The sequence below is a fragment of the Bufo gargarizans genome, chromosome 3 (genome assembly GCF_014858855.1).
Source record: "Bufo gargarizans isolate SCDJY-AF-19 chromosome 3, ASM1485885v1, whole genome shotgun sequence".
NCBI lineage: Eukaryota > Metazoa > Chordata > Amphibia > Anura > Bufonidae > Bufo > Bufo gargarizans.
This window is the reverse complement of record NC_058082.1, coordinates 96,442,056-96,467,284: the sequence shown is the minus strand read 5'-3', so window position 1 is coordinate 96,467,284 and position 25,229 is coordinate 96,442,056. Positions and strand designations below refer to the sequence as shown.

The 25,229-nt window shown below is 44.0% G+C and overlaps 1 protein-coding gene across 2 annotated transcripts in view; it reads right to left on the bottom strand.

Annotated features, from left to right (window-relative positions):
* Positions 1-746: 746 nt before the first annotated feature.
* Positions 747-25,229, bottom strand: part of LOC122931251 (general transcription factor IIH subunit 4-like) — a 33,203-nt gene continuing 8,720 nt past the window's right edge. For both annotated transcript variants that reach the window (XM_044285300.1, XM_044285301.1), the window contains exons 3-14: positions 23,469-23,573; positions 21,407-21,538; positions 19,525-19,621; positions 19,080-19,168; positions 17,787-17,895; positions 15,509-15,577; positions 15,339-15,422; positions 15,015-15,147; positions 8,995-9,125; positions 8,260-8,307; positions 8,056-8,134; positions 747-1,310 (exon numbers count right to left, since the gene is read on the bottom strand). In XM_044285300.1, the coding sequence (XP_044141235.1) occupies positions 1,141-1,310; positions 8,056-8,134; positions 8,260-8,307; positions 8,995-9,125; positions 15,015-15,147; positions 15,339-15,422; positions 15,509-15,577; positions 17,787-17,895; positions 19,080-19,168; positions 19,525-19,621; positions 21,407-21,538; positions 23,469-23,573 (1,246 nt within the window). In that variant the 3' untranslated portion in view covers positions 747-1,140. The remainder of the gene's footprint in view (positions 1,311-8,055; positions 8,135-8,259; positions 8,308-8,994; positions 9,126-15,014; positions 15,148-15,338; positions 15,423-15,508; positions 15,578-17,786; positions 17,896-19,079; positions 19,169-19,524; positions 19,622-21,406; positions 21,539-23,468; positions 23,574-25,229) is intronic.

Here is a 25,229-nt window from a genome sequence, read left to right as displayed (position 1 = left end):
AACCTGTCCTGCTGTGTGATTAGGACAGGTTTTGTGTGTATTGATAGCACGGCGGCCATTTTATTTCTCTTAAGGATTGTTCCCTAGACAAAACAAGCCATTCTAAGTAATGAAAGGTATTTGTGAATGTATTTATTATAAAATAATATTTAAGTATTTTCATTTTTTAACTCCTGGAAAACACCTTTAAGGTCCGTTTACACAGGACGATATTACAGCAGATTATCGGGGAAAAACGCAATCTTCTCCAGAGTATGGGTAGGAGCAATGGCTAATGCCATCGCTCTTCCCTATAAGGACTCGTTGTTTGCTGGCAGAAGATCGTGTTTACACAGCATTTTTGTTTGCGCACAAATGATCGGATTACCCAATGAATGAGCGTTTCCCTCATTCATCAGGTAATCGGCAGTAGATTTACACCACCTGATCATCACTAACAAGTGTTACTTAAATGCTCGTTGGCGATAATGTGTGCGATTCTCAGCCCGTATTAAATGCTCTTTAGTGACTGCCGTAAAAAAGGCGCGTTGGTGGTCACTAAACAGTTAAAGTGGCCAATCCTTTTAACTAGATATTATAATGTAGAAGACCTTAAAAGCCCTGCAATATTACCGATACTAAAATGATCTCATAACCTATATAAACGTGGAGAAGGAAAAAAAAACTTTTAGCATTTGCAGTAACCGTTACGTTCAGTTTCACAAAAGCACCATCTTCTATAGAAAAGCAAAAACACAATCCACCTCCTGAACGCTTTATTTATGAAGTGAGCAATCACAGGGAAAAACGGAGGTTATCTTCATAGATCCCATCCAGTTGGCAATGTTTATGACTGTAATTGTTATATTTCTATTCAATAAATAGTAAAATCTTTCTAGATAATAACACTATTGAATCCAAGTAGGAGACAGACGAATAATATCACTCGAGCTTGAACAAAAATCCCAGTGAAGATACCAAAAACAGGGACAAAAAATAGATGTAAAAATGTGTCTCTTAAGGCAGCAAGTCCTGTGAATGTCACTAGGTATTCAAGTGACTATTAACTAAAAGGTGGTACAAAAAGCATATCAATAACAAACATGGGTCCAAATGGTAGAGGATAATATCTCTCATTTTAAATATAAAACGTGTAGCTCACTAGCTGTGCTTTTGTCTCTTCCAGAAACGTTTAACATCTGAATGGCCTGCTGGTGTAACCACCATTACGCGCCTTGCCGGGTTTTCAAACACAAGTACTCCGAGATCACGGGCATAATTTCTCAATACTTCAAAGTCCACCTGTGAGAGGAACTGATTGTACAGTACACCTAGAAGACACAAAAGAAAAATGTAATAAACAGAACTGGGCTCTGTTCACACTGCACCAATACGGATTGTTCTATGTATTTGTGCCGCACCTGAGGGGTTAATTGTGCTGATCACAGCCCCCTGTAAGAGATCAGGTGCTGCCAGGCAGCAGGGGGCAGTCATGTACACAGTTCTTAGTATATTCTAACTTGAAGCGTCTCCATCACCATGGGAACGCCTCTGTGTTAGAATATACTGTCGGTTCTGAGTTTTCATGATCTAACTCAAATCCAATGGTATATTCTAACATAGAGGCGTTCCCATGGTGATGGGGACGCTTCAAGTTTAAATACACCATCGGATTGGAGAAAACTCCGATCCGATGGTATATTAATAGGGACTCCTGATTTTACATTGAAAGTCAATAGGGGACGGATCAGTTTGCAATTGAACCATATGGTGTCAACGTCAAACGGATCCGTCCCCAATGACTTGCATTGTAAGTCAGGACGGATCCGTTTGGCTCCGCACGGTCAGGCGGACACCAAAACGCTGCAAGCTGCGTTCGGGTGTCCGCCTGCTGAGCGGAACGGAGGCGAAACGGAGCCATACTGATGCATTCAAACGGAACTCACAAGCGGAACCCCGAACGCAAGTGTGAAAGTAGCCTTACATGGTTTGAATATTGCATACAGCAATACAAAGATGTCACAAGTCCACCAAAATGAGAGTTGCTTGATCAGCAAAGCTCTCAGTTGTGGGTCCTGAGTGGAGGACACCCTGTACGGTGTTCATATGGCCTAAAAAGCCACATGGACAGGGATTGTCTTTATTGGACAACCCCTTTAATATAAATAAAATAAAGGTTCTGGCAGATTATTTGAGAGTTCCCTATAGAATGTTACTCTTAGAGATGAGCGAATCAAAGTTGACAAAATGGAATTCGACCTGAAGTTCAGGAAAAAATTTGATTCGCACCAAATACTAATTTCCTCACGCTTCGTGGCAACGAATCGCATTTTTTCCTAAAGTGGCTGCTGCACATGTTAGAACATGGAGCAAGGAACTCTGGGAACGAGGGATTACCCACAATGCCATGCATGCAGCCAATCAGCAGCCAGCCCTGTGATGTCACAGGCCTATAAATAGCCTCAACCATCTTGGATTTAGCCATTTTCCAGTGTACTTAGTGCAGGAAGAGATGTCAGTAAGCGCTAGGGACAGTGTTAGGAAAGACTTGAAAAATTTTATTTTGCTGTATAGAAGTTCATGGAAAGGATAGGGAGGAATCATTCCACAGTATTGAAGAAGAACAGGGTCCAGTAGGGGAGTTTACAGCCTGGGTAATAGGAACAATTCTATTACATCTTGCTGCACTGACTGGGGATCCAAATTGCCATTATACTGCTGCTTTCTGGTTTGGAATAGATTATACCTCTAATTCCAGCAAACCTTTTGTGTTATGCAAGTTTTGTGTGATACAGCCATTAACAGGGTGCATTACTAGGAAATATACTTTAGAACATATAACTGCATCGCACAAGGGCACATAAGGCTTCTATGTCTTATGTGCTCTTGCGCGGTGCAGTTATATGTGCCCTTGTGCGGTGCAGTTATATGTTCTAAAGAATTTTTTGGCTTGTATTACTGGGAAAAAAGGGCTTATTAGCCGTTGTATGGTGAAGTGAGAAAATTACAGCCCTTTTTGGCGTGTATTAGTGGCAAAAAAATATATAATATTTGCCGTTCAGGGGTTCAGTTATATGTTCTAAAGCCTTTTTTGGCGTGTATTAGTGGCACAAAAAAAAAAGTATTTGCCGTTTTTGGGTGAAATTAGAAAATTACAGCCCTTTTTGGCGAGTATTAGTGGCAAAAAATATATATTTGCCGTTCAGCGGTGCAGTTACAGTATATGTTTTAAAGCCTTTTGTAGAGTGTATGTGGGAAAAAAAAGGGCCTATTTGCCATTTAGCGGTGCAATTATATGTTCTAAAGGCCATTTTGGCGTGTATTAGTGGCACAAAAAAAGTATTTGTGGTGAAGTGAGAAAATTACAGCCCTATTTGCCACGTATTAGTGGCAAAAATATATATATTTGCCGTTCAGTGGTGCACTTATATGTTCTAAAGCCTTTTGTAATGTGTAAAAGTGGAAAAAAAATAAGGGCCTATTTGCCGTTCAGCGGTGCAGTTATATGTTCTAAAGCACTTTTTGGCGTGTATTAGTGGGGGAAAAAAGTACTTATTAGCCGTTGTGTGCTAAAGTGAGAAAATTACAGACTTTTTTTTGGGTGTTTTAATTTCCTTTTTATTTATTCATTTGATCTAACAGTATGTCAGACAGAGAAGTGCCAGGCCCTGCACAGGGGGGGTGGCAGAGGCTTATATGTTTCTGGCGCAGGCACAGGTCGCAGCAGAGTAAAAGGCGTGGCATCTGGAGTCGCAGTGAGGTCTGAGCTCCTGGTGTCATCTAGCGGTCGTGTCTTGAAGAGCAACCCAGAGGTTCTTGAATGGTTGACTCGGTCATCCACTTCGTCCCAAATGACATCAGACACCCCCAGCCAAGAGTCGGTGGGTTTGTCAGACAACCCTTAGTTGGCATGGCCCGGGAGCAGGCCCTGTGCCTTCACCTGTCCTCAACCTGCCTCTGTCCTTTTCTGTTCCCTCAGCCAGATAAGTATTATATGCTGTGGGCTCAGTTCAACTATACAGCAAGGACAAGCTACTAGAGGACAGTCAGCAGCTACTGGCCAGCCAAGATGTGGAGGAGACATCCGCCGCAGCATCCAGTAAGTGGGCAAGTAGTGATGAGTAGAGTGGCATGGGAGCCGTTACATGTCCGTTACAGCCCACTGAGTGATGCGTTTCCTGCACAGCCACACCAGCAATTGGGTCCTGTGACAATGTCCGCCTCTGCCTCCTCCACAGTGTCCTCAGCTTCCACTGCAGGGACAATTCAGAGTGCCCCTTCAGCATACCACATGTGCAGGGCACGGCAGGGTCACGCTGTTCTGCACATCGTTTGCCTGGGCGAACTGAGTCATACAGGGGAGGAACTACTCTGTGTCCATCATCAATAAATCGAATCCTGGCTTTCTCCGCGACAACTTAAAATTAGAACCATGCTGACTGATAACGGGAAGAACATTGTGTCGGCGCTGCGTCAAGGAGGGCTGAGCCATGCGCCATGCATGCCACACAAATTAAATCTGGTTGTCAAGCGGTTCCTGAAGACTTCCACCCATCTGCAAGACTTCCTAAAAATGCCCAGGAAACTTTAAATGCACCTCAGCCACTCGTACACCGCAAAGCACACCCTTCTTGATCTGCAGCGGCAGAATGGCATTCCCCAACATAGGCTGATATGCAAAGTTTCCACCCTCCATATGTTGGACCAACTATACGAACAGAGAAAGGCCATAAACGATTTCCTGATGATCCAAGAGGACAGGAGTACTCTCCTGTGTAACTGATGTCAGCCAGTGGCAGCTCATGCGTGACACCTGCCGTTTGCCCAGGCGCCTTGAGGAGGCCACGTTATTTGCCAGTCGCCAGGACTACGGGATGAACAACATCATTCCACTGTTTCATGTCCTGGAACAGATGCTGGTAAATCTGGCTGGTCAGGGGACTGGAGACGTGGCTCCTAGATCTCATGGCCATATGAGCCCTGTGGGGGCTGAACTGGAGGACATTGGAGCACAAGCAATGTGTAGCGAAAGTGTTTTTTCTACACAGGTGACAGAAGAAGAGGAGAAGGAGCAGCCAGAGGAACTACAGGGCGATGAGGAAGATGAGGCAGAGGACCCAGACATACTGTGGCAGTATGCAGTGGAGATGAAGGCAGGGAGTCCCTCTGAGTCACTTGCACAAATAGCCCGATACATGCTCACTTGCTTGCGTAGTGACAGATGAATTGTCACCATTCGGCAGAGGGATGACTTCTGGCTCTCCACTATGTTGGACCCTCGCTACCGGTCCAAAATGGGGGCCTTTTTTCCACCCGCTGAGAGGGAGGACAAACTGAACTACTATAGAGACATCCTATGTAGTCAGTTGGCCGCTGCCGATCTGCGCCATTGTCCATCCTCTCGCAGGCCCTCTGCGCTCACCTTCCTCTGCCATGGCTGTTCTGGCAGGGTGGGGGGTAGGAGCAGTTCCAGCTCAATCAGCAGCAACTTGAGTCTAGAGTCGCAGATGAGCAGCTTTCTTCACCCGCCTAATGAAGAAACGACTCATCAGCAGCAGTTAGACCTGGAGCAGGACCTGAACCAGCAGGTGATGGCATACTTTGACAGCACCCTGCCACCCCACATTGAAGATCGGCTGGACTACTGGGCAGCCAAACTGGATTTGTGGCCGCAACTGGCAGAGTTTGCCCTGGAAAAGCTGTCCTGCCCATCCACTAGTGTGGAATCAGACTGACCTTTGTCAAGATAAATCAGGCGTGATTTCCACCCACCAACGCCTGATGCATCAGACTAGATCATCCATGGTGCCACACCAACACTTTGACAAAAGAGACCAGTTTCTTCTGGCTACCTGCCTCAGCTACTATTCTGATGCCACACATCTGAGCCAAGTGCTCCTTCTTTCACCCACAATTTTCAGCTGGTACTGGTATTTCCACCCACCTCCCTACTCTGTCAACGGGTCACTCTGTGGTCTCCTAATGCGGCTGCCACCTCACTACTCAGGTCTCCTGAGGCTGCTGCTGCCACCTCCACACTGTCATTGTGCCACCCTGTGGCCTCCTCTTGATGCTGCTGCCACCTCACCACTGTCATTGTGCCTCTCGGTGGCCTTCTGATGCTGCTGCCACCTCCACAATGTCATTGTGCCACCCTGTGGCCTCCTCCTGATACTGCCGCCACCTTCAGACTCTGCAATTGGGCGACTCTGTGGTCTCCTCATGCTGCTTCCACCTCACCACTATGTCATAGGGCCACTCTCTGGACTTCTCATGCTGTTCCCACCCTCCTCACTTCATGACTGGGCCACTATTTTGCCTTTCGGCCTGGCTGACATCATTTATTTGACCCTTCTTCTGATCTGTCAGAAGGAAGGAAAAATGAGACGCACAACGGATCCTGTCTATTTAACAGCTGTAAGGCCTGTATGACATGGTTCCTATGTTGCATCAGAATTGGCTTATGATTTGGTAGCCAAAAGCAGGTGTTGGTACAAAACACAGAAGACTTGCAAATATTCCATTCATGTGTCATCTCTATTTTAGATCCACTCCTGTTTTTTTGGGGCTTTAGCAATACTGAGGAATTACTGACCAAATGCTGACCGAGTGAAGGCGGATGCTCAACAGACAGAATCCGTTTTTTGGGGTTATTGTTCTGACGGATCAGAGGAAGGGGAAAATAAATCTGTGACATCAACACAAACTTACTGCTGACACCCTCCCCACTGTCAGGGGGGCTCTACTTGTATAAACGTTTAATAGAACAGGTTCTATAGAAATCTATGTGGAATCAGTGAATTGGTGTAAAAGGAGTGCGCTCTTTCACGCTATAGTAGAATCTTGGGCCTCTGCAATGTCCTTGACACCTGGTGCCAACATTGACCTATAAGACTGAGTTCACACTTGAGTTATTTGGTCAGTTTTGGCCCCGTAACTGCCCAAATAAGTGAAGTGTGCAGTGATTCTAATACCGACGCCTGTCATACTGACTCACAGTATTGTTTCACTACCACAGCAGACTCCCTATGCGTGTTACTGCAACGCACAGTGTTCTACACCACTATAACCCTGGTTTCACACCTAAGCATTTCTCAAACGCGCGTTTTTATGCGCATTTTTTGTAATAGTAAACGCGCGTTTGACGCGCGTTTGGGTGATTGACAGCAGTGTTGTCCAAAGAGTCTATGGCCCAAACGCACGTCAAACGCCCCAAAAAAAGCTCCTGAACTTGTTTATGCGTCGGGCATTTTACAGCGCGTTCAAACGCGCTGTAAAACGCGAAAATGTGAACCAGCCCCATAGGGAAGCATTGGTTTTCATGTGTTGCGCGTTTTACAGCGCGTAGGAACGCGCTGTAAAACGCTCAAGTGTTAACTTAGGGTAAAGGCTCTCTGAAGCCAGGAAATAGCAGGGTTTTTTTTTACGCAATTCGCCACAAATAAATTTGTATCGAACCAAATTTTTTTCGGAAAATTCAGCGAACCAGCCGAATCGATTTTTAGAAATTTGCTCATCTCTAATTATATTGTAGGCTGGTCTGGCTCTGAACAGTCTACTGTGTATGGGGACATTTAAAGGGGTTGCCTGGGTTCAGAGCTGAACCCGGACATATCCCCATTTTCACCCAGGCAGCCCCCCTGACTTGAGTATCAGAGCAGATCATGCTCCGATGCTCTCCTTTGCCCTACGCTTAATCGCGCAGGGTAAAGGCATTTTCCGAAGTTCCGGTGACGTACCGGGCTCTCCATGGGGCTGCCAAGAAGCCCAGTAACGTCACCGGCACTGATGGACAGGCTTTAGCGCTGCCTTAGTCTGTAAAACGGCTAGGGCAGCGCTAAAGCCCGCCCATCAGAGCCGGTGACATCACAGAACACACTGCCGCCCGGCAGTGTCAAGGCAGCTCATCGGAGCACAAGATCCTCCGATGCTAACATCAAAGGGGCTGCCTGGGTGAAATTATGGTATGTCCAGGTTCAGCTCTGAACCCGGACAACCCCTTTAATTATGCAATGGAAAAACATAGCAGTTGCAACAATGAGTATTATATAAAAAAAATATTTTTTAAATCCTCACCTTCAGAGAAACGGAGGCGATCTTTCTCTAGTTCCCAAAGACGAATCTGGTCAGTGATGGTTGGGGGAAGCACTGGATTCTGCAAAAGATACAGGTAACAATATTAACTGTGCCATCAGTGCTAAGTCCCCTCCAACTATGACAACTCATGATTGCAAACTAAAAATCATGCAGACATTTACAGCTACAAAAACACCATCTTACCTGCTGCAACATTACTGGGTGGGATCTGGTCCGAAGAAAATGGATTATCTAGGGATTTGGAAATATAAAAAAAATGATTCTACTCAGATATTTCTATAGATGAGGTATCTATGTGAAAACGGACAAGAATAGGACATGTTCTATTTTCTTTGCAGGGGTGCAGAACAGACATACGGATGTGGGCAGCAGACGGTCTGCATTTTTGTGGCCCCTTTGAAATGAATGGGTCTGCATCTGATCCGCAAAAATAAGCCATAATACAACTGGCATAGGCTAAACTGGAATGTAGAGTTGAAGGGATCCTTCACCCTATGTCCCAGCAAAGAGGGATGGACTTTCCAGTAGTGAATCCCCAAGTTAAAAATTCACCCCGAGTGGTCTCGGATTGCAGACGGTGATGAGACAATAGCAGACATAGTACAGTAACAGACACAGATCAGCAACAATAGGTCAGAGAAAGAACCAGGGCAAAGAGAACAACAGAGTCCAAAGCAAGCCAAGGAAAGAGCTCTAAAAATACAAATGTCAGCAATCCGGATGATTGGCAACCTAGCCTCCCAGCACAGAAAAGCTGGGTCAGAGGAGATGCAGAAGAGTCAGCCTAGATCCTGGACACATGCTGACGCTTCGTAACATACAATTAGTATAGTACATATTCCATTTTTTTAAAATTGTTAATCTATTCACTTGCAACTAAAAATACAGTATACCTCCTGTTCTCTCAGGTCCTGTTACCTGCTCAGCAGTGATGCCATTTCCAATAGCTTGTTGAACACTTTCTCTAGTCACTTGTGCCACCACCAGGTTGGGAAAGCGATACAGCATTTCAGAGAACAGAGCAATAAGAGCAATCTGCAGTTCTGAATCTGAGAATATATAATGTGTTACGTGAACAGGGGAGCATAGAGAGGAGAAGTAGAGAATTGGACAATATGCTCAATTGTAACCATTGCAATATCTCACAAAAATAGAAATGGTGCCGCTAATGGACAATATGTTGCAACAGGTGCCGCACACCAATAATCACTATCTGCACATAAAACCAAGCTGTGTGCGAAAACTCACCATATGCAAGTGGGATAGGAAAATATACACTTTTTATTGAATCAAACAAGCAGGAAAAAGTTAAAACATTTTTAAAAAGCGCAAAGTGCAGAAGTGGTAGAAGGGGGTACACCCAGACCTCCTGTCCTCACATATAACAAACCCTGAATGCACATTAAGCCAGCAAAAGTACACCTGCAATGAAGCCACTATACAAAAGGAAATTTTAAATAAAATAGGACATCAGTATATCAGAACAGTGTAACACAGTATATGGTGTGAAGAGAAGATGCTGCTGGTCACGTAGCCTAACGCTGGGTTCACACCTGAGCGTTTTACAGCGCGTTCCTACGCGCTGTAAAACGCACAACAGGCAAGAACCAATGATTCCCTATGGGAAGGGTTCACACCTGGGCGTTTTACAGCGCGTACGATCGCGCTGTAAAACGCCCGACGCTCAAACAAGTACAGGAGCTTTTTTTGGCGCGTATGATGCGCATTTGGGCCATAGACTCTTTGGACAACAATGCTGTCAATCACCCAAACGCGCGTTCACTATTAAAAAAAACGCGCATAAAACGCGCGACAAAAACGCGCATAGAAACGCGCGTTTGAGAAACGCCTAGGTGTGAACCCAGCGTAAGGCTTAGGGCTAATAAATACAAATGTTTTTTTCTGTGTCCATTAGTTTTTTTTTTTGTGGCCCGCATGCAGAAACATTCACATCAATGGGGCCTCAAAAAAACCCTGAAATGACTGTGTGCATGTCCGCATGACTATCCCGCCCAAAAATAGAACATGTCCTATTATTGGCCGCAATACGGACAAGGATAGAACCGTTCTATTAGGGGCCGGCCGTTCCGTAAAATGCGGAATGCACACGGCCAGCATCAGTGTTTTGCAGATGCGGACTGCAAAACATCCAACGGTCGTGTGCATGAGTCCTTAAATGGGGTTGTCCAACTGTTAATATTGATTAACCTATTTTCAAGATAGAGCATCAATATCTGATTGTTAGAGGTCTAGGCCGAACGGGAGGGCTACAAACTGGAAGTGAAAAGGACCCACTGCGAACCGGAGAAATCTCTCGACCTCCTGGAGGGGCCCAGCCTCTTAGGGACCAGGTAACTCGTGATCATGTGACTGTTTTTTTAATTTTATGCAAAGTTAGGATGTGCAGAGCAGGGTAAAGGGAAGGTCAGATTATTCACGCCCACAAAATATTCATGAGGGAGAGCTCAGGCATTGTTGTTACACGCCCCCTCAGCATGTACATCAGCATGTAAACACAGCAATAACAGAACTATAAAAAGGTGCAAGTATGGGTTTCTCTCTTAATAAATCAAGCTTAACTAATGTATATGTATGTCCTGATGAGTATTATAAGTTTTGTTTTGTTTTTCCCATAACTCGGATAACCCCTTTGAAGGACCTGCTGAGATAATTTCAGTAATCGTCTTGTTAACTCAGGTGAGAATGTTGACGAGCACAAGGCTGGAGATCATTATGTCAGGCTGATTGGGTTAAAATGGCAGACTTGACCTGTTAAAAGGAGGGTGATGCTTGAAATCATTGTTCTTCCATTGTTAACCATGGTGACCTGCAAAGAAACGTGTGCAGCAATCATTGCGTTGCATAAAAATGGCTTCACAGGCAAGGATATTGTGGCTACTAAGATTGCACCTCAATCAACAATTTATAGGATCATCAAGAACTTCAAGGAAAGAGGTTCAATTCTTGTTAAGAAGGTTTCAGGGCATCCAAGAAAGTCCAGCAAGCACCAGGATCGTCTCCTAAAGAGGATTCAGCTGCGGGATCGGAGTGCCACCAGTGCAGAGCTTGCTCAGGAATGGCAGCAGGCAGGTGTGAGCGCATCTGCACGCACAGAGAGGCGAAGACTTTTGGAAGATGGCCTGGTGTCAAGAAGGGCAGCAAAGAAGCCACTTCTCTCCAAAAAAACACATCAGGGACAGATTGATCTTCTGCAGAAAATATGGTGAATGGACTGCTGAGGACTAGGGGAAAGTCATATTCTCTGATGAAGCCTCTTTCCGATTGTTTGGGGCATCAGGAAAAAGGCTTTTCCCGAGAAGAAAAGGTGAGCGCTACCATCAGTCCTGTGTCATGCCAACAGTAAAGCATCCCGAGACCATTCATGTGTGGGGTTGCTTCTCATCCAAGGGAGTGGGCTCACTCACAATTTTGCCCAAAAACACAGCTATGAATAAAGAATGGTACCAAAACACCCTCCAACAGCAACTTCTGCCAACAGTTTGGTGAGCACCGTGCCATAAGGCAAAAGTGATAACTAAGTGGCTCGAGGGCCAAAACGTTGACATTTTGGGTCCATGGCCTGGAAACTCCCCAGATCTTAATCCCATTGAGAACTTGTGGTCAATCCTCAAGAGGCGGGTGGACAAACAAAAACCCACTAATTCTGACAAACTCCAAGAAGTGATTATGAAAGAATGGGTTGCCATCAGTCAGGAATTGGCCCAGAAGTTGATTGAGAGCATGCCCAGTCGAATTTCAGAGGTCCTGAAAGAAGGGCCAACACTGCAAATACTGACTCTTTGCATAAGGCCTTATGCACACGACCATTGTGTGCATCCGTGTCCGTTGTTCCATTTTCCGCGATTTTCTGCGGACTCATTGACTTTGAAAACTCGGAAAGTGCACCGTTTGTCATCCGCGTCAGTGATCAGTGTTTCCTGTCCGTCAGTCAAAAAAATATGACCTGTCCTATTTTTTTGATGGACAGCGGTTCGCGGACCCATTCAAGTCAATGGGTCCGTGAAAAAACACGGAGGCACACAAGATTGTTATCCGCGTCCGTGATCCGTGTCTGATTTTTTCCTATCATTTTCAAGGCAAATTTTTTTTTCACTTTTCTGGTCTGGTGATCCTCCAAAAATCAAGGAAGACACACGGAGGAAAAAACGGACACGGATCACAGAGCAACGGAACACTGTTTTGTGGACCGTGAAAAAATACTGTCATGTGCATGAGGCCTAAATGTCATGTAATTGTCGATAAAAGCCTTTGAAACGTATGAAGTGCGTGTAATTATATTTCACGACATCACTGAAACAACTGAAACAAAGATCTAAAAGCAGTTTAGCAGCAAACTTTGTGAAAACTAATATTTGTGTCATTCTCAAAACTTTTGGCCCCGACTGTACAATCATATTACATTATTAAAAGTCAAGTATAACAAATACAGTATACACTAACAGAATGTATTACACCCACCATAGATCAATATGGTGCAAAAACGATATACAGTATAAAAGCACAATCATCCATCCGCACACATCATATAGATAAATGTATAGCATGCAGTATATCAATGAACCAATCAAACTGTAGACAGTGAAAAATGAATAAGCAATGGATGCAAGCATATATTACTTGTGTCAGTTTGCCCATGGTACGCTGCATACAATACATTCAAATACTGTATATGGTCTATAATACGTGTGCTGATGGAAAATTGAGCTTCTACACTGTTTACGCCATATACATTGATCTCTCTTGCTTGAAAACTAGATTTTTGGACTCTCTGTAAAATCTGTCTCTCTTCGGTTCATTGGGGAACACAGGCATTGACCATGGGTATAGCTGTTGCCACTAGGAGGCGGACACTAAGCACACAAAGTGTAAGCTCCTCTCTTTAGCTATATCCCTTCCTGCAGGGACCAAGCTAATAAGTTTAATGTAAAAGCAGTAGGAGAAGCCAGACATAAGAAAATCACATTATGTGCAAACCCAGAACAACACAGGCCCGAAAAGGCCCATAAACAAAAAAATGGTTGGGAGCTGAAGAGAAATAGATTTTACGTTAAGTACAAAAATCTAGTTTTCTCATCTGTCTCATTGGGGGACACAGGCATTGACCATGGGACATTCCAGAGCTGTCCCTGGGGGTGGGCTTAACTACAACCCCCCTGCCAATCAAGGAACCGCTGTTTGCAAAACTCTACGCCCCAAAGAAGCGTCAGAAGATGCAAAGGTGTGCATCCTGTAACCCTGGGTTCAGACCTGAGCGTTCTGAAACGAGCGCTCTGTATGCACGATTGTACGGGCGTTTACAATCGCGCATACAGAGACAGGCGTGCACACATTGTCGCGCGTTCCCGAATATCTATGTGCGGGAACGCGCGACAAACGCCCCAAAAAAAGCTCAAGAACTTGTTTGAGCGTCGGGCGTTTTACAGCGCGATCGTACGCGCTGTAAAATGCCCAGGTGAGAACCATTCCCATAGGGAAGCATTGGTTTCTCCTTGTTGAGCGTTTTACAGCGCGTAGGAACGCGCTGTAAAACGCTCAGGTGTGAACTTAGGGTAAAACTTGGAAAAAGTATGCAAAGACAACCAGGTTGCCGCCTTGCACACCTGAAGGGCCGACGCCCCGTGATGCATCACCCAAGAGGCTTCCACTGCCCTAGCCGAATGAGCAGTCACCAGGAAGGGTGGGGCCAGGTCCTTAACGCGGTACGCTTCCACAATAGCCAAACGAAGCCATCTGGAAATGGAAGTTTTTGACACTGCCAGTCCTCGTCTTGGCCCCTCTGGAATTCCGAACAGGGAATCCGTCCGCCTGAAAGATGCGGTCTGGGACAGATAGATACACACTGCACGCACCAGATCCAGAGTATGGAGTGACTGTTCTCGAGAATGAGACTGGTCTGGACAAAATGAAGGAAGAATAATATCCTCATTTAGGTGGAATGTCGACACCATCTTGGGCAAGAAGGACTGCACAGGGCGAAGGACCACTTTATCCTGGAGGATCAGGAAGGGCGATCGATATGACAGAGCCGCAAATTCTGACACTCTACGGATAGAAGTAATTGCCACCTTATAAGACAGGAAGCGCAGCGACACCTGCTGCAAAGGCTCAAACTGAGAAGTTTGGAGAGCGTTGAGCACTAGATTAAGGTCCCAAGGATCCAATGGAGGACGGAAGGGGGGCGCAGCATGCGCCACCCCTTGCAGAAAAGTCTGAACCTCCAAAAGCAAAGCTAAATTTCGCTGAAAAAGAATGGAGAGAGCCGACACTTGCCCTTTGAGAGAGCAGAGAGCTAGCCCTAAGTCCATGCCCGACGGCAGGACAGCCAAAAGTCACGGCAAAGAAAAACGAACGGGAGACAGCTGTCTCCACTCACACCAACTAAAGTCAGACTTCCAAGTCCGGTGGGAGATTCTGGAAGACGACGGCTTCCTGGCACGAATCATAGTCTGGACCACTGCATCCGAAAACCCCCGAGCCTTAAGTACGGCGGCTTCAACAGCCATGCCGCTCTTAGACTGCACCGCTGTAAAAAGGCGCATTGGTGGTCACAAAAGGGTTAAACTTGAATGCCACTATGTTGTGTTGGACGGAAAATAAGGCATTATTTGGACTTTTACACTTCTGAATCCAGTGAAATCTGTCTTTGCCGACCCTATCTGCACATGGACTATTTGTGCACTTAGGTGCTTTTTAAAATATTTTCCTATCTTCAGTGCATATGGTGATTTTTTTTTTCCACACAGCTTGGCTCTATGTGCAGAAACTGCAAAAGCTCATATCATATTTTGTATTGACACTTTTGCAGGGTCCATTAGTTACTGCAAATAGAAGTGAAAAATGTCATCCCGGAAAGTTTGAAAATATAGACATGACTATTTCAAAGGGTCAATAAGATACTAGCTTCAACAGTTACTAACCTGTATATGCATATACCCTGTAGTTAGTCTCTACCACAATAAATCCCTGCTTATGGCTGTCAAGAGAAGTCCCAGAGATTCCAGAAGCCAGGTTTATCGCCAGACGTGTCGGATAGTAGCGACGAGACTTCCTCTGAAAATGACACGAGAAATGCCTCTTCAGTTTGTAACCAGTTATGGACTATGATAGCAGGAAGGATATATTTAAAAAATGCCTAAACTTTTTATGGCCAATATTACAGGACTCAATTACGGCATTTGCTGTCAGTATCTCATTTTAGAATGGCGGAGGTATATAAATGCCAGTGATACAGAACTGCTTACCTTCCTCTGAAATACCAGTCCAAATTCTCGTAGGTGTTGTAGAAAAGTCAGAAGTGAGTCACTCATCCCCTCCACAGAGTAGTCCTGTAATGCAGAAAGCATGCAATGTCTCGGGCACAAGCTTTCTTTTGGAGAAAACATCAAGAGCTGTTTATTCCAATACAATTTACCTTTCCAAGCGTAGAAAAGCTTAGCTGGAACATGAAGGACAGTATTTCCACCAGATTCATTCCCCGAGACTGAAGGTATAAAACAAATATAAAAGTGATAGGAAATTAGCAGGTATGAAGTAATAATTCCGTGGTGCAGTTTTGTATGTTTTTTTATTTATTTAGCTTGAATGGTACTTTCAGTGGACTATGCTCTACAGCTCACATAAAGGCTACTGAACTTGTAGATTAGGACCTGCAAACACGGCAATTTCATTAAGATCACACTTAGGCCTCTTTTACTTGAAAGTTAAAAAAAAAGTGATGGTTATGCATGGAAGTTAAATCAACTTTTCTGCAATTGTGTTCAGTGTTTCAGTTTTTACGGCCAGGATTGCAGATGTTTTACATCCGTTTTTCACGCGTATGAAGAATAACACCCGACATCTACTAGCAAACAAAGTACGGCCACGGCACTCATCCACTAAATGGCTTTTATTAGTGCGCATCCTCAACTGATTCCTTCCATCATAGAAATCTGCATAAGTCATTCCTATTAAGTTTTGAGACAGCACGCCAAAGAGTTGATGTTCAAAAATTCTGTTTTTATTCATTCAAGTTTTAATACCAGTGGTACATTCTTAACACTTATTGCAACATTTCGGCCCAATTTCGGTGCCCTTCTTCAAGCTGTACATCCATGCTGTGGATTCAGACTCCCTCATGTACAGCTTGAAGAAAGGCACAGAAATTGGGCCCGAAACGTTGCAATAAGTATTAAGAATGTACCACTGGTGTTGAAACTTGAATGAATAAAAACTGAATTTTTGAACATCAACTCTTTGGCGTGCTGGCTCAAAACTTAACACCCGGCATCTACTAGCAACCATCAGTGAAAAATGGCTTTCGGGTGCCATCCGTGTGCGGTTACTTTTTTTCACTGATCCACTGACATAAATGGACCAGTCCTGCATGAAAAACGGATGAAGACAGAACATGCTGCGATTTTTCCTGAATGGACAGATGGACAGTGAAAAAAACAAAAAACAAACAATGCTCATGTACATAAACCCACTGAAATAAAGTCAGTCGGGGTTAAGTCTAGATGCTGACCTTTTTTTTTTTAAATGGAACGCATCCAGACAGAAAACTTGCATGTGTGAAATTAGCCTTGGGGTGTAGCTGTACAGCCGCAGTGCCCCGAGTGCCCAGAATTGCCCACAGTGCCCCGAGAACCATGCGACCCTGCAAGCTGCGCCAGTATTCCTTATTGTAACTCATTAAACATGGATTGCTTTTTCACTGTGCATTGTTAATGGCCGTAAAGTAACCCACAGAACTGTGTGGCTATTAACAATGCCCAATGAAAAGCTAAACATTTTTATTGAGTAGCGTGAATACCGCCTCAGTATGCAGGTCTGTGCGGTTCTTGCCACACCATGGACACTTCTCAACTGTTGCATGGCCACAACCCTACAACAACATGTCTCTGCTGATGGTAGCGTGTACTCAGATTAAAAAAATCTGCCCTGCAGGTGAATTTCAACGCAGGAAATGTCCACAGCACATGGATGAGATATGTAAAAACTCATCCATTTGCCGACTACTCTGTTCTGCAAGTCCAATCAGCAGCAATTTTTGTACATGAAGATTTTTAAACGGGCCGAATGGATAAGCTCGTTCATCGGGTGATTGCATCTTCATGCGGCACATCCTGTCGATAGTGGCCAGCTTAGTGTGGCTATATAAATGTTTGCCAGCTTGCTAATCCTGCAGAACATTTACAAATGTCCTTACGGGTTTATAAGTGGACTACACAAACAAGAAGTCAGTGGGGAGATTTTGATTTTACATGTCTTTATAGTATATTCACTGTAAAAATTCTAAACATTTTCCGAAAATGTGGCTAAGGACAGGCAAAGTCATAAAAAAAAAAACTAAATAAAACAAACAAACGTTTACTCATCATTTCAATCACCTCTGCTGCACTGGTGGTTCTGCAATGATGACATCACGTATATAACACATGTGACCCCTGTGCCAATAACTGGCCTCAGCCGTGACACTCACATGTGCAGTGACTGACTGCACTGGAGTAATGAATGATGTACGTGACATCATTGTTGCAGGATTGGTGGGGACACCAGAATGATGGAGCTGGAGCGGCAAGGGATTGAATGGTGAGCATTAGTTTTTTTTATCACAACTCCTAGAAAGGTTATAAAATTTCAGGCAACCCCTTTAACTATGAATGCAATCAATGCACAATACTATAACACAAACTGAGGTCTATACTTGCCTCTGCTGATTTAAGGTACTGAAGCATAAAATACCACAGCTGAGATGATGTGTCCAGAAGCAAAAATTGAAATCCGGCGGAAGAAATACTAGGTGCTTCTCCAGCGTCACTGCAGAAATAACACAAAACATAAAAAGGTATCATTTGTCACAATTGTTAAAGGGTTTATCCCGGTTGCACCTCAATCCCATGCGGCGGCCACTTCCAGGATCACGTGCCGTACATTGGGCATGTGTTCCTAGCCTGGTTTTAGAACTCAAAGCGATAGAGAGAGATTCAAACTCATGGATTAGCTGCAGGTTCTAAAGCCAGGCTAGGATCACGTGCGGAATGGGATCGAGGAGCAACTCAGATAACTTTTTTGTTACAGATGACCCCCGGCAATCACTTCATTGGGGCTGAGCTCCACCCAGGCCACATGACATAGTCGTGAAGTCACTGGCCTGCTGGAAGCAGCAACAAGCCATGCCGATACTGCGGACGCCACTGCCTTCTCAAACAGCTGATCGGTGGGGGTCCCTGGTGTCGGACCCCCGCCAATCAGATGCTGATGACCAATCCAAAGCATAGGTCATCAGTAAGAAAAAGGTGTAGAATCCCTTTAACCTAACCTACAGTAGGAACTGTGTATTCCTTCTTATGTGTTTTCTGCAATTTGATAGGGTCTGTCCAGGTGATTAACTTACTACTGTGACGGGGACCTGATGTGTTAGGCCAGACACACGAGCGAGTTCAATGTGAGAAACTCACAGCGTGTGTCAGTGTGAGGTCTCGTTCTGACCTTCGCTCCTCTGACAGGATCACACACCATTATAATGATTTATAATACTGTGCGACTCAGTCCTGGAATAGATTCCAGGACTCTCAGGGTTACACAGCATTATAAATCAGTGTTATACAAATACTCACAAGGAAGAGACAAAAAATGAAGTGTGCTCCTTCCTGGCCCCAGCAGCCCTGTTCAGCTTTATGCCGCCTGCCTCAAGCCCCATGGACCCAAGATGACAATGTAAGGGCAGACACAACAGTGAGTTCAGTGCAAGAAACTCACTGCGTCTGGAAGGGAGTTAGATTCTGAACCCTGCTCCACTGACTGGATCGCACAGCGTTAATGATTTATAAGGCTGTGTGTCGCTGTAAGATGTGGAATTTACTGAATTTCCCCTGACAGCCTTAGGTCAGTGTAAGTCAATAGACTGCAGGTTAACCTTTGGCCTTTGCCTAAGTGCTGTGGCTGTGGTAGCCACAGGAAGAGACTTGTTAGCCACGGACAAAGCCAAAACACAGGACTACCTTTTCATGAGACCAGCTTGAATGAGGAGCTGTGCCAAATCCTGGCTAACGGTAGCACTAGGTGACCCAACCATGAACTGCAAAATAACCTACAAATAATAGGATGTAAGCGTTAAACATTACGATTATCGATAAGCAGAAAGCAGGAGTGTACAAAGCATAAGGTACAACTTTCGTCACCATCGTTAGTATATGATTTCGGGTAGCAATACATACTTTTTAATGTGTGTCCTACTGGCCATTTACAGTAGGGATCCAATTCATTATGATAAACTTACATTACAATCTCTCTGAACCAAGTCATTGCTAATACATCCAACCATCAATGCATCTGTATAGAGATTCTCCAGAGAAGAAAATCAAATGAATTTGTACTATGAACAGTACAGTGGTTGGATGTCAGAGTACGATCAGCAGAACAAGTCTACTTAGCATGTCACTTCACCTCCCATCTGCTCTCTGCATATTTATCCAGAGAAAGGACATCCTTTCCATGTTTATCAGGACCGAGAAGACTGCCATCATCTGACCAAGCTTTTCCTCTATGAAGAGAGAACATAATGAATGATTATTAATTAGAAATAAATAAATAAAATAAATAAATAAATAAAGGACTTCGGCTACATGCAATGTGCGTTTCCGTGACAAATCCAGATCAAAATTAGAATGCGACATGCTGATTTGGTCAAGGATTTGCATCGGATTTTACCCTTTGCAATGCAACTCAACATGAAAAGCCGCACAGCACGTGAATTTTCGTTCGCAAACTCAAGTTAATATTTTTAAAACTCATAGGTTTCGCCGTTACTGCATTACTCTGTGGGTCTGCTGAAAATCCACATGTAATCTGCTGCGTGTGCATGAGCCTAGAAGAGATTTTTGATTAACGGGCTTCAACCTTTTGGACTTTGTCAGACATATTCAACTCTTAAGGGGTGGTTAGAAGCCACATTTAATTAAAAAGATACAGATAGGGACACGTGAAGAAATTTGCAGATATTTTATTGAGAGATTTGACACGCTGAATTATAATATCCAAACGGACACCATTGAGAGGTTAGGATATGTCCGCAATATTGTCACTGTGGATGCTGCATTATGATAAGAGCATATGGCCATATTCGAGGGTGAACCGGGGTATTGAGCCCCTGGTTGGAGGCCAACATGCAAGATTAAATCACAAGTATTATTGTAGTCATTTTAAAAAAATGTCTTGAAAATAATAGTCAAAAGTTACTGCATTGTTATTTTCTAGATTCATCTCATTTCCTGATTTCTTATTACCATATGTCTCTATAATATAAGCCAATAAAGTGTTGGAATTATAGAAGAGGTTCCCGACTTATATCCTGTTGTGATGCAACCGCATTTACCAATATTGGAATTAACGGGGTTGGCTCATTTATGGACATTGGGGCATATCCTAGCAATATGCCCCAATGTCTGATAGGTGCAGGTCCCAGCAACTATCCTTAGAACAGAGCCTGCAAAGCGCAGGAGGGCGAACTCCACATGGGCGACCAACCTCCATTCATTTCTATGGGACCAATGAAAATAGCTGAGCACTGGCTAGGCTATTTCCGTCAGCTTCATAGAAGTGAATGGAGCGGTGGCGGCGCTTGCGTGATGCGTTTTCCATTCATTTCAATGGGACTTTCAAAAATAGCCAAGTGCACCACTCGTCTATTTTCGGCACTCCTGTAAAAACTTATGGAGGGCGGAGGCACACGTGCTGTGCGCACTCCTGCACTTTGCGGGCTCTGTTCTAAGGACATCAGACATTGGTTGCATATCCTACCGATATGCCCCCAATGTCCAAGATGGATCAACCCCTTTAATTCACTGAACATACTGATAATTGAAATATCACATGCCAGAGTGTACAGTACAAGTGTATCAGCAATCTCTATACTGCAGAACAAGGTAAACGAAGTATATAATGCCCATATGGGCCAGGGAGCAAAACATTGCTGTGTTGGCTTTGTAATACTGGACTGACATTGTGAGTGTCGAATGCCTCCATGCATATCAGGAATAACCTTGGGTATTTCTCCTAGAACAGGGATGCTCAACCTGTAGCTCTCCAGCTGTTGTAAAACTACAACTCCCAGCATGCCCTGCTGTAGGATGTCCGGGCATCCTGGGAGTTGTAGTTTTGAATCAGCTGGACGGCCGCAGGGTGGAACATAGAACATTTATGCCGGGTTGTATGAACTTTCTGTGTAAAAGGGGATAGGTCGCCACTTTTACGCTAGGAAGAAAGCTGACAATCATCCGCAAATTCATGAATATGTGAAAACGAGTGTAAGAAAGGTAATTGTCCTTACCCGCCCAGCAGAGCAATTTTCAGATTTTCTCTGAAAATTGGATTTAGAATGAGTCCTTGTAGCCCCCCAGGAAGTTGCTGCGTGTGCCACAGTCGCAGTCCAGACAGAATCTGTGTGTTCTCCTCATGTTCCCTAGGGCATTAAATGAAATAAAGCCATGCATTATTCTTTTTTTTTTGTCAAATCTGTTTTTAAACAAAACAATAGACAATCATGTTGTATGTGTAAATCAAATAGGAATTAGACATTTGTGAGAATTCGTGATAAAAGAAGGTAAAATAGAACAAAGTAAAAAATTAAACATTGTCCAACGTTGCCTTGTCAGTGTCTTCCTTATGCCTTATTCAAGACCCATTCATGCACATTATGGTAAGATGACGATGCATAGCGTTTCAGGTTCCCACAAAGATAACCTATGAGATGGTAATACTGCATACTACATATGACAGTTCTGGGCAGATCTGGGCGATTAGTGGAAGAGGAACAGGAGAAAACAATAGAAAAACTTTGCCTTATTTCACTATTCTTCTGAGTTCCTTCTACATGTAGAGGAGAAATGGGTCAGTTCTTGTGGATATGTCGTGGAACTATATGGCGTTATATTAATATCCCTTGCTATATGCACGACTCTCCTAAAAATTATTGCAATCTGTGACGTGAGATGTCTCCATCATAACTGTATGCCCAATTTCAGTCAGGTACTGTACACCTGTCAACCTAATATGCCATTACATCTGGATAGATAATGATATAGAATGTAGATACTGAGTCAGTTAGCCATTTTGGTGTATTGCAACCAGGGGTCCCATATTTTTAGGAAAGAATCATGCCTATTGGTCTGCTCCTCCGTACGACAGATTTGGTGTGTTTTTTGAAACCATCGTTGTTCAGAAGGTGGTTGGGGTTGCAGCCATAATGGTGGGATTAAGCTTTTAGCCGCTGCTAATAAGTACGTTATCAAAGAGCCTCTGGAAGGTCGATGATGTTGTGAAGGTAGAGCCAATAGTACCAATCCTGCTGTCAGTTATGTTTGATGGGTCAAGTGCCCGTATATACTTTTGTATTTCTGTCCTGAAGGAGCTAACCACCAGGCACGACCACCAAATATGGCTCAAGGTTCCAACTTGCGACTGGCATCTCCAACATTTATTCGAGACTGATAATCCCATTTTACATAGCAGGTCAGGGGTTTTATACCATCTGGATAAGAGCTTGTAATGATTTTCTTGTATTTTAACACATGTTGAGAAGCCGAGACAGCGCAGCAGTATAAATCTTATATCTTCTTCGGATAGCGTTATGTCCAATTCTTTTTCCCAAGCCTTCAGAAAAGGAGGAGGGTCCGCTGAACTAGTGAGTGAAAGATGCGAGTAGAGAGAAGATAGATTTTGCTTCTTGCTTTCGTGGAGGAGGATTAATTGTTCAAACAATGATAATGGTCTGTTGACTTGAATATGGGATATAGTGTGGCTTTGAAGTGTTCAAATTGCAGGAAATTGACTTCTGATGGTGTAATGACTGTTAGTAGTTTAGTGAAGTCTGGTAGCTACACTCACATCTTTTAGTTTTTACCAGAATGGTCTCATAATTATCGTGTCTCTTTTTACGGCATGTGGGATCAGACGAGCCGGTAGAAGTGGCGAGATACCCTTTAGGATTGTATTGGAATGTTGAAGGGATTTCCGTACCATAACAGTGCCTTGTACCAATGTATTAGGAGAGGGCCTGGATATCTTTGTGGTCTGGTAACCACAGGATTTTTGAGTATGTAGGGCCCAACATCCTTAAATCTGATATGTGGCATGGATCTGTCGGGGTGGTGGCTGCCAGTTCGAGCCATCTTTGCAGGTGGAGCGCTATGTAATACTGTTTGATATCAGGGAGGCCCAGACCACCTCCGGTCTTGTTGGCATTGTAGCTAAACTAGCCTCTGAATAACCTAATAAAAACATTCAAAACCTATATATGGCCTCAATCATGCATTGCCAACTGCCATGCTATAACAAACCAAAACTGCAAACTAAAAGCCCTTTGTGTTAGTCAATCAGTATACATTTCTTACTTATGACTTTCTTTCTTCACCCACAAAGCTACAGCTGCTTGGGGCAATGGCTGCTCAAGAAACAGCATGCGCATCACATAGTTCTTGGCAAGGCCTGGGAGTTCCCTGAGAAACGTAAAACCGTGAAAACTTATAATCAAAGAATTATGACTAAAGAAAACAATCGTTCTCCAACATTGTAAACAGATAACATATGAAATACAAAATTAGTGGCACAGTTGTTTGCATTTTAGATTTCATTGCTATAGAAATGTGCTGTCTGTTTACAGAGTTATAACCTTGTGCATCTGTCAGCAGATCTGTACCTATGACCCTGGCTGACCTGTTACATGTGCGCTTGGCGGCTGAAGACATCTGTGTAGGTCCCATGTTCATATGTGCCCGCATTGCTGAGAAACAGGATGTTTAATATATGCAAATGAGCCTCTAGGAGCAACGGGGGCGTTACCATTACACCTAGAGGCTCTTCTTTCTCTGCAACTGCCGCACCCACTGCACTTTGATCAATGGCACCAGGCAGTGAAAACATCATTACTCCTGTCAATCACAGTGCAGAAAGCACAGCAGTTGCAGAGAGAGCAGAGCCTCTAGGAGTATCCGTAACGCCCCCGTTGCTCCTAGAGGCTCATTTGCATATACTAAAACATAATTTCTCTCAGCAATGCAGTCACATATGAACATGGGACCAACACAGATGTCTTCAGCTGCCGAGAGCACATGTAACAGGCAGTGTTACCTCTAAGACTTGGCAGCTGCTGAGCAGGGTTTGCTCAGAGCTGGGCACAGCACCGTCAAAGGTGGGTGATATGAAAACTTAATTGTCACATTAAAGAGCATACAGTTTAACCCCTGTGCCATCCCATACAATACAGTATAACCTGTGCCATGCTGTATAATATACATTATAATCCCTGCACCATGCTGTACAATATGCATTATAATCCATACACCATGCTGTACAATATACAGTATAACCCTTGCGCCATCCCGTACAATACAGTATAATCCCTGCACCATGCTGTACAATATACATTATAATCCATACACCATGCTGTACAATATACATTATATTTCATACACCATGTCGTACAATATACATTATAATCCATACACCATGTCGTACAATATACATTATAATCCATACAATATATAGCATAACCCCACAGTTTAGGTGTTATACTGTATATTGTACAACATGATGAATGAACTATACTGTATATTGTATGGCATGGTGTATGGATTATAATGTATATTGTACAGTAAATGTATGGAGGTTACACGATGCCGGAAAATATAACCCCTGCGCCATGCTGTACAATATATTCTATAACCCCTACACAGTGTAGAGATGTACTGTATATTGTGCAGCAGTCTATGCATACTCTGACATGAAAAATACTGCCCATGAATACTTACAATTACATGGCTTGGCCCTTGGGGATCTCACACGCCGTTTAAACAATTTGGAGAGGTCTGGGGGGCTAGGTCTAAGAAGATGCAGTCCCATCTGCACATGTTCTCCTGTTCCTGTAGCAGCAGTGAGGCATGAGGAAGAAGGTGTGGCCCGCTTGGAGCGCCGCGCAGGAATGTCCTGACACTAGCCAATGACCAACCTGTCCAGCTCCTGCTCCATGATCTCCCCATGGTATGAGCCCCCCAGTAGCAGCACCAGCCTCTCTCTGCTCTGCTATCCCTCTGCCAATTCTCCAAATCCTGATGAGTCGCACACAGAACGAGGACGTAATGTAAGTCATCATGAGT